Raw genomic sequence first — 14,423 nt, 5'->3', positions numbered from 1 at the left:
CATCTGGCTCTATGCTATGCTGCAGGGCAATTTCAGTCATTGTGAAGGCTTGAGTTGCTGTGTAACTCAGCTGGAATAAGTAAACAGATTAATGGCCCAGACCTAAACCATATTCTAGGCAGAAAATCACTGACTTTGACATACACAGCACAATAACTTCACAGCCAGAACCATCACGAAATGTTCTGTGAGCAAAAGTGTAATGAGGCTGCTGATGAATGGAGTACTGACAAGTACAGATGCAATACAACACAAAAAACAATACTAAAACACAAATACCAATAGTTTCCTGAAAGTGCTCATAAATTGGAATTTGTATCTTTTTGTTTCATAAAGGCCACATCCACATGAGTTTGACCTCATACCTGGAAATACTCAATTCTACTCACACAGAAGGCAGTAGTGATTACACAAACCTTTACTTATTCTGATTTCGAATTCGGAGACACCTCCTTTTCAATGGTGGCTCCAGATCCTCTGGCCCTGTGCTGAGTATTGGCGTTGAGATAATGCACGGCGCAATAGCAGTCTTTTCTGCTGGTTTTGGCACAGGCTGGATCACGCAACCTGTCTTGGGCAGCATCCGCAAAGCATATGCATGGTCCTCGTCTGCTGGATTATTAAGGTTCGGGTCCTGTTTGTCTCCCCCGGCCAGGGGCTCTTCCCCAGTCTTCTTGCCAGCATCTCCCTCGAGGTGGCAGTTTGACGCACAGTTGTTCTCCTTAACGGACTCCAGCTCGCTCACTGCCAGCTCCTCCGGGGGCTGGGGCTTTTTCGGCTCCTGGGGCAGCTCCGGGTTCTTGGAACCCTCTGTGCTCTTTGTGCCATTCACAATGACGTTGCACACCGCTGCGCCAGCTTCCAGTCCTGGCGTGCCAGAGGGCAAGGAGACGGGACAGCAGTGAGCTCCGTCACTGCACGGTAGTGTTTTTGAGTCAACTGGGCTGCAGTTGTCCCTGCAGTCACTGCAGTTCCTTTTGTCTGAGCTACCAAAAGCCAAATTTACAACACTGTTAGGTTCACGTTCAACTTTCACTTGGGCGTGTAGAGCCCTGTGGATGACATTGTGCAGCCTAGACCGGTGGCCTACTGTTAGGTCTATCACACCATCCTGCGGACCCTGTAGCACACTGGGGAAACCAAATTTACTGTTCACTGGACTACTAGGTCTGACAGTCAAATCAACAACTTCATTTTTACTGTGCTCCTGAAGCACTTGAGCTTGATTAAGGGACTGGCCTGAGCAGCTCGGTGATGAGTCAGAGGATTTGGATGATCCTTGCTTTGACTCTCGAGGGGATGAAGAGCTATTGGTTGGCTTTGCCCCAGGCGTCTCGCTGGAGGTACTCGGAATGAAGCTTTCGCCATTGCTGGAGAAGCCATTGGGGGGTTTGGAGTCATTGATGTGAGGGATGGGAATGGGGATGGGGATGGGAACAGGCAAAGGGACAATGACAGGATATGGCACTAGTAGAGTTGGGGGTGGCACCAGTGGGGCGAGGGATGGCAATCCAAAGTTCATCATCTGTGGCATAGGCATAGGACCATTTGGCATCATGCTGACAGGGGGGAAGGGAAGACTGGGCAAAGGAGCTCCGGGAGGGGGAGGTGGCAACAAGCCGGGAGGATTCCCAGGCATGGTAGGTGTTGTGGGGGGATGGATATGGGGGGAAAGCATTGGCCTGTGCATGGGGCTAGAAGTGGGACCCATATTTCTGGGACCACCTGGTGGGGGACCGATTCCAGGAATCATTGGATTTGACAGAGGGCTGTTAGGATTTGAGGCATGGTGAGGTGGCCCACGAATAAATGGTGGACGGATTTGCTGCATAATTTGCTGTTCCATGAATATGGGCAGAGGAACTGGCCCACGGTTTGTCATCACCATGGGAGGACTGCGAGGTGGGACACCAATTGGAGGCACAATGCTAGCAGGTGGCTGGACAGAAACTGGTGGAATATTTGGATTCTCACTGATGGGAATAGGTTTGGGAACTGGCGTGGGGATTTTACTGACAGAGCAGTTGGCAGTGTCAGACGGAGAGGCAGTGGTAGACGCTGATGGTCCAGGGCCTTGAATTTGGCCAGCTGCAGACGCTGGGGATGGGGCTTTTCTCCGAGCATCTGCTAGCGGTATATTCCAAGAATCTGGAGTCAGCAGCTGCACCCCAGTGCCTTCTGCTTTATTTTCGACTGGAGGATGTAATGTACTGCACAGTCCAGCTGGAAGATTGGCCTGTGTCTCTTTGTAGAAAATGTCCATTTTGTACTGATTGAGACATTTTGCACTGCAGAACTGAAGCCTTCTTTCCCCGTCCCCAAAATCCAGATACTCTTTTGTGTGTCTTATGTGCTTACACCAGTCACATACCTACAACACAGTAATAAAATCAAATCAGGTAAGAAAAGCAATCTTCTCTTCACAGTGTTATTTTAAAAGTATTTTTTCAGTTGCTAAATACATTATTTTTCTAACAGGAAAAAAAGAAGTTACATTTGTGAAAACTGCACCTTTTTTCTTCTCCAACATATTAATGAATTGAATGCCACTCCCTTTTCTGGCTCCCATGATCTCAGCTCTGCCTTATATAATGCATCATATATCTTGAACCCATAGCACAGAGAAGAATCCTCAGTCAGCATAAACTGCTACAACACGCATATGTAAGTGTGCAAAGTCCATATGAGTATGGCTGTGATGACTCCTCGGCGGTAATCTAAGCACGCCTGTGCCATCTGAGATGCCATGCTACACAAGGAGTGTGAGAACTGGAAAAGGACTCAGAAACTTGCTGGAAATGAATGCAAACCATTTCTGCTACACTGCAGCGCACAGTAACATTTAGTATTCTACTAAGGGTATCAAATAATAAGTTGGAAAGAGTGTGGTATTTCAAAATGGCATCACAAAGCAAAAAGCATCATTGATTCTTTGCCCTTCGTTCCAAGGAGAAACTTGGAAAAAGTTAGGATATTTGTGTAAGGTTCGAATAGTCCCAATTTGTGATGTTTCAGCAAGCTGGAATTATTTTCTGAGCTGTTTGCCCACTCTTGTGTACAAGTCACTTTGAGTAAAACTTCTTGGCAAGCAAGAACCTGTTTAACAAGTTTCAAATACTACAACAAAAAGTTTGCATCACAGGCTCAATTTTGTTTTGTTTCTCTGCTTTCCATTTAATCCTTTTCTGTGTTGCTATTGGTGTGGTGAAGGCATAGCCAATTTTTTTTTAAAATAAGGCTGCAGAACTAATTAAGCTGTGAAAGGTTTTCCCAGTTGTAAACCACTAGACACCAAAGTTCAAAAAATAGTCATTCTAGGCTTCAGAATCCATTACTTCAGAGAAATTATTGTGATTTCATTAACACATTAATTTTGCAACACCAACAGCTCTCACAGATGGTGAAGACATGATCTACAATTCAAATATGACTCTTGTTTGCACAAATGCCTTTCCTTCATATGGCATTTTAAACAAGAATTAATATGAGTAATCTTGCCATAGCTATAAACAGATAAACAGATGTCAGATTTTTCAGTGCCTCACTTTTTTGACAGAATTTTACACACACAAACCCCCCCCTCCCCCCCCCCCCATTTTTGTCATTTACATTAGTTCTCAAAATACTTCACTGACAGAGATTTTCGGTGCTTTCTATCAGCATGTTGAGCCTATGACCATGTCAGAATATATCCTGGTATTGTTTGTTCTGCCTTTTCCAAATAGCCCATATTAGCTTGTTTTGAAATGACTATGTCTTTTGTACAAAGGAAAAAAATACACTAAAAACCCCAAAGAAGACTATGATTGTGAAAAGACTGCATTAAAAGGATAATTAATTTTAATAACTATTGGCCATATAAACAATTCAAAACAACATATGCTGGGCATCTGATTACCCATCTCATTTAACTCTCAGCTTTCCTTTAATATAAACAGTGGTGCCATTCTTGATTTTTCAGTAATATATCTTTAATGTATATATACACATACACACACTATATGCTATGGCTATTAGCCCATTTAACTCCTCAAGCTTTTGGCTATCCCGTCAGGTTGCTGTTTACTTCCCTCCTGCTCCCCTCCCTATTCACACACTTACACATGCACACACTCCCTCTCTTTTACCCCAACATTTAAATCAAGCTAAATACCCAACTGAGAAGTAGCAACTACTAGGTCACCCCTGAAGTTTGGGAATGCAGGACCCAGATTTTTAGCTTGGCCATACAGACAATGTGCCCTGTGAGATAAAGCAGAGGGGGCGCTGGTGCTGCTTGGTGCATGTGGCATCGGCACGGGTGTATTTCCAGCATGATGCCCCGTTGCAAGAAAGGAAATTTCCCAGTGCAAACAAGTCCAGCCCTGCATTGAACACACAGTGACAGTGTCACACCCTAAAAGATGTGGACAAAAAGGCTGTCAAATGCACAGAACTGTTGAGATAAATGTCTGCACTGCCATGGTGCATGCTTCCCCCCCAAGTGTGGGGCAGATGGGAAAGCGGGAGTGCAGAAAGCAGGGCAAAGAGGGGGCAATCCCACTTCCAACAGCTCCTGGATTTTACCAGGTATCAGCTCTCCGTCTGCTCCCCACAGGAAGGCTCAGTGGCCATCACAGACAGCCCTGGAGCTTGTGCTGCAAACAGTGCAAACACACAGCAGTGGGCACCGAACCATCCTGCGTATTTGGCATGGGTATGGGTTTTGCCACCCACCTGGCAAGTCAGCACACATGATGGAAATATCCTATAATCAACCTCCTGAAATTTTCTGGTTTGCCATTGTTTTCGAAGCAGACAAAAGGGAAATTTGTGAGTCTACACCACGAGGTAATGAGATACTATTTAACTCAGTGGAGCTGCTGAATTTACCTTTAAGTCATTTCTGAGCAAGAGCTCACTGCTGTAGCCACAAAATGCTATCTATTTTGCATGTATGGAATTGGGATGTACGCCAGCACACTCCTCCTGCTGCTTGCAGAGTATGCTCTTGCCCCAAGGGCTGGCAAAGATGCAGAGGGTCTCCACATGTACCCCAGGAGCTGCACAAAGAGGTACTAGGAGCTCCCAGACAGCTCCTGAGGCAGGCTGGGGCAGGATGAAGCCCACCCTGGCCCATCACCATCTATTTGCAGTGGAAAGACAAGGAGGAGACTGGCCTCAGAGGCGCCTGCAGTAAAGGATGGAGCAGGACTTCAGATGCAGCTGCAGTGAAGACTTGCTTTTCCTTTGGGACAAGGAAGTAAACCACCTTGTAAGCCTGCTGCCAAAGTGCCTGAGAAATATGAGAGACTAAACGCAGTCCCCTTATGTTTCTAGGAAGAGCCCCATCCATGACCTTAATTAAAGGGACTGAAAGAGAAATACAGCCCCACAAAAAATTGTGGCATCTTTTCTAATAATTTAATTTTATTAGTTAGCATTTGAAAAATTCAGTGAAGCACTTCACTGTATCATTGCTGTATTGATTTGTTTATCTCCAGTGGGCCCCTATGTCTCTCCTGGCTAAACAAATATTTTCTCTTCCTTGGTAAAATATTTAGAAATCCTGCTTACAAATTCTCTACTGATTTCTCCTGTTTTCAATAATTCACTGAGGAACGAGAAACTCTGAAGTACGCCTGCCTCACTCACATATTGATCACAGACCCTTCTGTATATTTTATCACTGGATGAAATTAATTAAAACCACAGAAATTAAAGGCAGCAAATCTGTTCCTCTGAATATATTGCATAGACCAAATATTCAATAATTATCTCATTGATTTCATACAACATCTCAAAGTGTTGAAGATACGACATCAAAAATGAAAAATGTCCATCTTCCACAATCATGTATTTCATAATTTTCTTCTGTTTTTTTCTTCCTTCCTTTCTTTTTTTACATAAGCAATCTGTCTGTGCTGCTTAGTTAAGATAAAATGAATAAAAATGTGGGACTCATATGCAGGTAATGTGATGCCTCACAATACCATACTAAAAGGCAGAAAAACGGTCTCTACAACAACGAGGAAATTACTGGAGGAGAAAAAAAATGTCACTTAAGAATTAATGAATCAAGTCTGTCTTACAGAATTGATCATTTAAGATGAGGTCAATGAATTTCTGATACAAATGGCTATATCACTAGAGGTAATAAAATGGAGCAATATCATTCATTTTATATCTAACTAATGACATGCTCGGAGTAATTACAGATTTCTTCTAAAAGCCTACACTGATTAGTTCAGATGTGATAGGTGAAACATATCTATCTTTCCATTCAATAAAATAACATTTTCTTCTCTGTAAAACACACAGCTGATGTCTTATTTTTTTAAGTACTTGCATTCTGTACAGAACATGACTGTTCTTCACAACCAGCTCAGGATTCTCTGCTCATGTGTTCCTTGTCGCTCCCTTTTCCTGCCTCATCCCTTCCCTTCATTGTACAACCGAGAGAAGAGCTAAACTGTTGCACAGTGCTTGTTAATGCTGCACATTGGATTTTGCAGTGCTTACACATGGGAGCAGCTCCCTGGGTTTCAGTGGGATTAGTCACAAGCATTAATGTTGTAGGATCACATTTGGAGGGCCTGACCCGGCACCAGTGGAAAACAATGAAGAGACTCCTCTTTAATGCAATCCATCAGCTTTGGGTCGGTTGCTTAACACTGGCCCCTGCTCACCCTGGAGTCATCAAGAGCTTTGTTCCCAACCTCAACAGCAGCAGAGGCATGGACAGGGATTTTGGAAGGAACTGCGGAAAAAATACCCGGGAAGAAAATAAATGCTGTGAGTCTGAGTTACAGACATTCCCAACAAACACAGGCAAAGCCACCATTTTGTACATTTCTTCCAACAGGACGTTGGACCAGCAGTGGTATCACTGACAATAAGCGTGAACATTTCTGAGATAGAGGGTCAAAACTTGCAAGATGCTAACTGATCCCCTATGCACCTTCATCTACCTTGGAAAACACTTCCAGGGACTGCTCTGGGGCAAGCACACTTCACACCATGAATGCCAGAACATGAATCCTGAATGACATAAAGATCAGTAATAAGATAATGGCCTATCTCATTCAGCTGTAACGCAACAACCCTCAAGAAGATTAAATTTACCTAACTGGGGCATAGCCAAGGCTAAACAACAGAATGAACATTCCTTCAGTACATTTAATGTATTTATATTTTAGTGGCGGGTTGCCAGTGTGCTACTTATAAGCTCAGTGACTTGGTATCATTTATCCGCTTTCCTGTGAAACACACAGCAATCTACACCAGGAGACAACTCAGAAGACACTGCATCAGCAGAAACACAGCTCATGCCCGATATGGGAACACCAAGGAAGCTGGGACTGAGGGATCCTGTAACACTCAGATGTCTCTAATACAAAGAGGGGAAATAAAGCCATTCCTGTTGGCATCCATATCTTTATTTTGATAGAATCATCCAAAGTGGAATCCAGACATGGCTACGAGGCTGCCTTGCAGGCACAACACAGGATCCTGCTGTGCCTAAAAGGGCTGCACTCGGGCTTTGGGCACCAGGTAATTAATACTTAAATCAATTTGCTGTCAAATGCAGGCACAAAGTTCACACATTGGTGCAGTCCACCACTAACCTTTGAAGAATAATCTAGTATCAGACACTACTTCATTAAGAAATACACTTGGCAAAACCTGTTTGCAGAGGTATTTACATCAGCCTGAGAGAAACCAGGAACAAGGAGCAATGGAAAAAACCCTGCTGCGATGAAAGAGAGCCTGTGCCTCTTACACAGTACTTTGGACTAGTATCAGCTCCATGGTAAAGCTTAGCAAGAGGACAGAAGGTGGTCACTAGGGCAAAAATGTGCCATTTTCAGCTTCTCCAGAACCAGAGGGTGGCTGACAAAGCCCCTCTCCTTGCTCAGGAGAGCACCACTGGGGGACACCTTGCACGAGGGAGGGCTGAATCACATCTGAGGACCAGGCTTTTATCAAAGATGTTGAACAGATGCTGAAGATTATAAAAGCCTCGCTTCTTGGCATAAAATCCATGTATTCGACTTTGCTGAGTGGTTCCTACTTCCTTTTCTCACTGTGGTATCCAACTGCTGTCTCTTTATATACATTCAGGCATATGTTCTGGCTTCACGAACACCACTGCACATTTCCTATATCCTTTTCTGGCTCTGGTTGCCTTTCCTTTTAGCCCAGACTGGTCCTGGAAAGGTCTGGGAAGTTCCCTGAAGTTTCCAGTACTGCCACCCAGCCAGAATGTGCGAGCCATGGGGGCAGAGGCTGCCACCCCAAAAGCCACAAGGTGAGGAACAACGCCTCTCCCCTGCTCACCCTCCTGCCCTGCAGCCAAGTGAGAACCCAACACACCAGCCACATGTTTTACAGCAAGGGCTCAAGTTTTTTGAAGTCTGCCAAACATTGGACACAGCAAAAATCTAGAAATTAGGAAGTGGCTTGAAACACACATACAGAGGTTTCTAGTATAGAGCCAAATGAGTCACAGCTAGCGTTGTAACACACAGCTCAGTCAGACCCTTTGCAGAACACCCAGCAGCCACTGCAGCACGGACACCAAGGCACCTTGACACCCAGGCCACCTCACAAGGCTGTGAGCACTCCTGGCAGGACACTAGGGGAAAATTCAGTCTATCAGAAGGAAAGAAACCTAGATCTGTGTGTCCTGCAGGACTGTGTGCCTAACTATCTCTAAAGGAGTGTGAAACCTCTCTCCACTGTCCTTGACAGCTCTCCAAGATTATTGGGCAATGTGGCTGTCTGCACCCTCCCTTCTTTTCTCCATTTATCCATCGACAAGGCTTCTCTTCAGAGCAGGTCACCTACAAGGTAATCCCCTCATAGATCCCAACTGCAATGCTAATCCCACAAATGGCCCTGCTTCTGCAGTCTGTTGCCTGATCAAGAAGAGAGAAACTTTGGGGCAAGAGCTGTACCTCAAGTGTTAATGTATCCAACACTTGCAAGCACAGAGAAGCTGTGGCGCCAGTAAGGCCCTGGGTCAGACTGAGACCTCCTGCAAACATCAATTTGGGTCTGTACCACTTTTCACCTCTTCTTCTGCTCACCTTCTGAGGGTAACTCCCCCCTGCAGAACAGCGCCTCAGGAATCAAAGCCCCCACACGGCACAGTTCTTAGCACACACACGGATTTGTTTGACATAAAGATTGTTCCAAGGCATTAAAGTTCCCTTTTAGCATTTCCTGACTCAGAAAAAGACAAATATGAAGAAGAGCAAGGTAGACACACTGCCATGCCAATTGGGAAGGTGGGCAGGTGAAGATCTGCAGAAGGACACGGCCATTCTCAGAACAATGGGGTCAGAGTGAGGAACAGGGGGGGAATATTTTCCACCCAGAGATGATGGAAAATGACAAACTCATTTGAGAGGTAAGCAATAACCAGCATAATATCCAAATGCTCTTGTGCTTTTTTCACAGCTAATTGAGTTATCACAAAAGGTATTCAGCTGCCAGCACCCAGCGCCAAGAGATAGAGTGGGTGCAGCCTTGCCAGAAGCCGCACAAGTCGCTGCCGCTCACCAACGTGTCCCACATTTCCCTACTTGATCCTCCTCCAAAATGCCCATGCTCAGGCTTCCTCCTGAGACTGACTGGGTAGCCTGGGGCACAGCCACTGCCTGAGCAGGGTGTGCAGGGGTCTGCATGTCCAGCACTGCAGCCGCTGCGTGCTGGCCCATGGAGCTGGGGGCTTTGTCTGGGGGTCCCCGGCAGGCAAGCAGACTGTCCCTGAAGGGGGAGGGCAGTTCACAGCATCTTCTTTGAAGACAACTATGACTAAGTCCCTGCCTCAGCTGTCATGACTGGGAACTGATGCTCTTTCACTACCACATGTCAAACAATACTGTAACAGGCATAATCCGAAGTGTGGCTCTAAGCAGTTATCCAGCCTCGATCACCATTTTTGATGTCTTATTGTAAAACATTCAGCATGTTTATTGTGGCAAGATTTTTCTATCCAAGATGGCTTGTGATAATTTTTTTATACTGATTGTTCCATTTGAATGGAGTGATTATTATAAAAAACAAAAAGAATCATTCCAGCTGAAACCTGCTGCGAAGGAACCCCGAGGCAGGCTCTAACACACTGTGAATGTGGTTACAATATAGCTCATAGCGATGCTAGGTGTGAAGGAAAACAGATTTTTACAATGTTTGGAGCTTTGTGTAAAAACAGTTGACAAAACAGAACACTGCAGTTGCCTACAACTTAAAACTGTCCTGTGACAAGTTTCTCTCTGTTCAAAAGATACCAAAGCTTGCCTCCCTGATTGTTTTTTCTTTCCCTGATGTTACCCTCCTAAATGCATTGTCCTTTCAAAAGTCTTCACAAGTTTTCTGAGTGAATACTGACTTTATGTCATTTAAATGCAAGACTCACTCTGTCTCCATTTTTCATCCTAATTATGCAAAAGTCTAAGCCACATGAAGCATAAGGAGAAAATAGAGTTATTTGGTAATTAATGGCTAATGATAAATTGATTTCATTTTTTGAATCATTGCCGTTGTCAACTGTGGTATTTAAAGCATAGTCTTTTCAAAGGCCTTGGGTTCCTTTGTGTTGGGGGGCTTTTTAATGTTCTCAGTCAAAAAGAAAAAATGTGAGTTATGCTAATGCCCGGTGGAAATCCGGGTTGGGTCTTGTTTCATGCGAGTGGCTACATATTTGATTTTGTATGTAAACAGCTGAGCTCCATGTTTTCAGCTTCAGTCTGAGGCTTTGAAATCATGGGAGGAACTTTGGATCTAAAACCACTGGTGAAGCCCAAAATATGGTGGGCGAAACTTCAGGGAAAATGAATGTAGTGTGAGGTGGGGCTTGCCAAAAAGGAAGTTCTTCTCCCCAGAAATGTTCCTGGCTAAAATAACACAGAATGACAATAACAGCATTTAAACCTAAAATCTTTAATGTAAGGGTTTTACAGGAGCGCTGTACAAGAGCTGATTAAAAGGCATGTCTGCATGGCTGTTTCAGTACTGGCTAAGTCCACCACTGCAGAAGTCCTAAATAAAATTAATGTGATGCAGAAGATAAAAGGAGGGTAAGAGCAGGAGGGAGAGCTGGGGGTTAAATGCCCTCAGTAGGTCAGACAGTCTGTCTCACAAAGACTCACATTTCAGAAGCATATAAAGAACACCTCAGTCTGAATGCCCTTTCCAAAAGGGCATGCCATGGGTTTCCCATGCCTGGGAAACCTCATCCCACACCAAGTGCATTGACCTTTGAGCATAAGTGTGTCATGAAAGAGTCTGTGGGGCAGAGTAAACCAGAGCTCAAGCCATCAAGTCCCACACTCAACTCCTGAGATCTCATCAAGCCTCATCACACAGAAAGGCCAAGAAGCAGCTCCCCTTCCAGGCTTAACCTAGTCTGACAGGAGACCATTCAACTGCATCTGTAGCCATCTTCCTGGCAAGCATAATTTGGGGGATCTGTGGAGTCAACTGAGTGTCTCCACCACGCTACTTATGGCCCTTAGCTCATGGGTGGCAGTGTGAGAAGCCAGCTTGGCAGAGCAGTAGCTCAAATGTATTGCTGGTCAGTCAAGCAGTTTGATTTGGATTATGTAGGCACTGGTCACCTTGATGTTCAACACTTGATTTGCAGGCCAACACTTCTCATGATGTGCACTCCCCAAATCCGCTGGTCCTGAAATGATCTGGGAAACAACTCAGCAGCCAGAGACAAGAACTACATCGAGCAGGTGAAGCTGGGAGTCTTGGTGAACTACAGCCTGTGCCTTTCCACAACAGGAGGCTTTGCTTTATGATCCTTAAGCTGTTAGTGCCCCAGCAAGAGCTTCACTTTTTCCTAAAGACAACACAAATGAACTTCATCAAACTGCTGTCACTAAAGCTGTGCAAAGTATCAGCAGTGGGAAGCACTGCAAACAGCTTGAGAACAGGACAAGAAATGTTGGCTTTGAACATTCAGGAAGTCATAAGAAAGAAATCAAAGCTAGCATCTGGAAAAACATTTCTGGGGCTTAGAAATACTTCCTCAGAGTGTCCAGGCCCTGTTGTCTCTTTGGGGCAAGCAGGGGAAGGTTGCAGTAGGAAATACCCTCCTTCCTCTTCCTCAGAGAGTGGAAATGAATTTCTTTCCTCAGGAGGACATTTACTTGCATGTCCTTGGAGAACTTTCTGCATAATCTACATTTCCACATGTTCAGCTACAGGAGGCAGCAGAGCAGCTTCTTCATCCTTGGGATGGCCAAGCTGCAGAGTCCCACCAGTGCCCAGGCAGAGAACTGTTCATAGGACAGACAACAGGGCCAGCACGTCGGTCATGCCAGGGACTCCTCACTCCTACACAGGGACTGCAGAGATCCTGCTCCCTTCAAGAACTGGACTAAACATCAGTCACAGAAGGTTTCTTCTGCAGAGCAGCTGCCAACAAGTGCAGTGAGGAAGAGCCTGTATGCACTAGGCATTGCAGCATTCCCTGCATCCAGCTCCAGCAACGGGGAAAAGAAAGGGAGCAACTGACATTGCAAATTCTTCTATCAAATTCTTTTGAGAAATATAGATGCTGCTAAGCAATGAAAAGCTTAAGGGTAAAAATGAAAGGGGCACTTTACTAGGCTCAATCAGTATCTCACTGATTGACCAAAATCTTTCCAAATGAGAAATCTCCGCCTTTAGGAATCTCATGCGACCAAGTCTGCAGATGACTTCAGATGAAGATTTACATTCTCTAATTAATTCACTTCTTTATTCAGTATCTGAATAAACATGTTCACTCTTCTTGTTTCCTGATCAAAACTTTATTCTGATAGTATGGCACACGTGAGGTGGAAAATTACTCATCTGTCTAGAATTTATATCTAGTAATATCTTATATGTATTTTTTCCCAGTATATTTTCTTTTTAATATTCAAGAGAATATAAAAATAACAATAAAACTCCCTCTGTTATGACTGAAGTTGCTCACAGATTGGTTGACACAACTATAAGTGTAATAATGAGGAGGTTTGAGGGGCAGGTTAATGTTTTTTGCTAACATATAATGCTTTTAGCCTAAGGCATTGCTGGAGGCCAATACCACTTCACCTGAAACCAAAATCACCACTGAATGGTCATTAAATCACTCAGAGTTAAATGTAGTATTACTGGGTCTAGAGAATAGTAGTGTCATCCAGATTTGAAATTTCATTAGTCCATAGAATAGGAAGCAGAAATGCAATCTGAAACCTTGGGAAATCTTTATTTACCTGTAATGAAGGGTTCCAAGTCAAATTTCTCCCTCACACCTATTGCTGTTTTACAGTGGCATAACTCTCTCAGACTGGTGTGCTGCATCTTCTGATTTATGCTTGTACAAGCAAGAAGTGTACAGAATTCAAGTCTTTGGATGCTTTGAAAAAAAATATATATGTGTGTGTGTGTGTGTGTGTATGTGTTTGTTTTCCCCTATCCATATAGCTCAGGGATCTTCAATTTTTATTATTACATGTTAATCTTCATCACGCAATAATTTTTACAGGCCAGGACCCACTACACTGGGTGCTCTAACATATACATGGCCGCAGCATGGGCTGCAGCAGAACTGGCTGGGTCTCACAGTCTACCTGATGCAGATTCCCTGCATGTTTCACCACCTTTCCCAAACACATAAAAATCCTAGAGGGACTGCATCATCTGCTGACTTGAAAAAATAATGTTAAGGAAAGATTGACTTGATTAGGGAAAGATTTACTTGACCATTAGTAAAAATGGATGAAAAAATCCCACAAAACTTCCAAAGAGAGGTGTTGCTGGGTTTTAGTCTACAGAACTCTGAAGGGAGTCAAAGCTGTTTGAGATTTGAATGTGTGTGACTTTGAGAACTGCTGGTTTCGCTGCTGGTAATGGTACACACCACCCTGCGTCCCAGAGTATGTTCAATTTAAAAAGCCCTCTCTCTGGAAACCATATTTGATTAGAACAGCCCTGGGCCAGATCCAAAATCTGCCTGGATCAGGGAAACATGTGTCACATCAGTTTCAGCCCAGGACTGAGACATGTCACATCTCTTGCAGATTGGGCACCGAGAGTGGAATTCATTTTCCCATTTCCTCTGGAGTTGGGGGCTGGAGAAGATGAAGCCAAGTAAGGGAAATTGCTCTGCCGCACACAGAGGAAACATTCTGAATCCTCTACTTTCTCTTGCTGCAAGGCACTGATCCTGGCTGAAACCCAGAGCCCATTGGTACAGACCCAGCTCCCCTTCCCCCTCCTATTAGCACAAAATCACCAGTGGAGAGAGGCTTATTCTGAGCAACTCTTAGGCTCACTCTTGGTCACTCCCACATGCAGCAGGGAAGACTGAAATAATGGCCAGGGAATAGGAGAGACAGGGACTTCAAACAGGGAGAGGAGAGGAGAGGAGAGGAGAGGAGAGGAGAGGAGAGGAGAGG

General features: G+C 44.5%; 1 protein-coding gene across 2 annotated transcripts in view; it reads right to left on the bottom strand.

The window, feature by feature from the left end:
* Positions 1 to 416: 416 nt before the first annotated feature.
* The window catches only part of LOC121658890 (sine oculis binding protein homolog), a 99,139-nt gene continuing 85,132 nt past the window's right edge, over positions 417 to 14,423 (bottom strand). For both annotated transcript variants that reach the window (XM_042016367.1, XM_042016368.1), the window contains one exon: positions 417 to 2,371. In XM_042016367.1, the coding sequence (XP_041872301.1) occupies positions 419 to 2,371 (1,953 nt within the window). In that variant the 3' untranslated portion in view covers positions 417 to 418. The remainder of the gene's footprint in view (positions 2,372 to 14,423) is intronic.

The sequence above is a fragment of the Corvus kubaryi genome, unplaced genomic scaffold (assembly GCF_017639235.1).
Source record: "Corvus kubaryi isolate FWS band 111438036 unplaced genomic scaffold, C.kubaryi_AGA036_p1.0 split3-73, whole genome shotgun sequence".
NCBI classification, from domain to species: Eukaryota; Metazoa; Chordata; class Aves; order Passeriformes; family Corvidae; genus Corvus; species Corvus kubaryi.
Note: the sequence above shows the minus strand (reverse complement) of the source record. Positions and strands in the feature narration are given on the sequence as shown.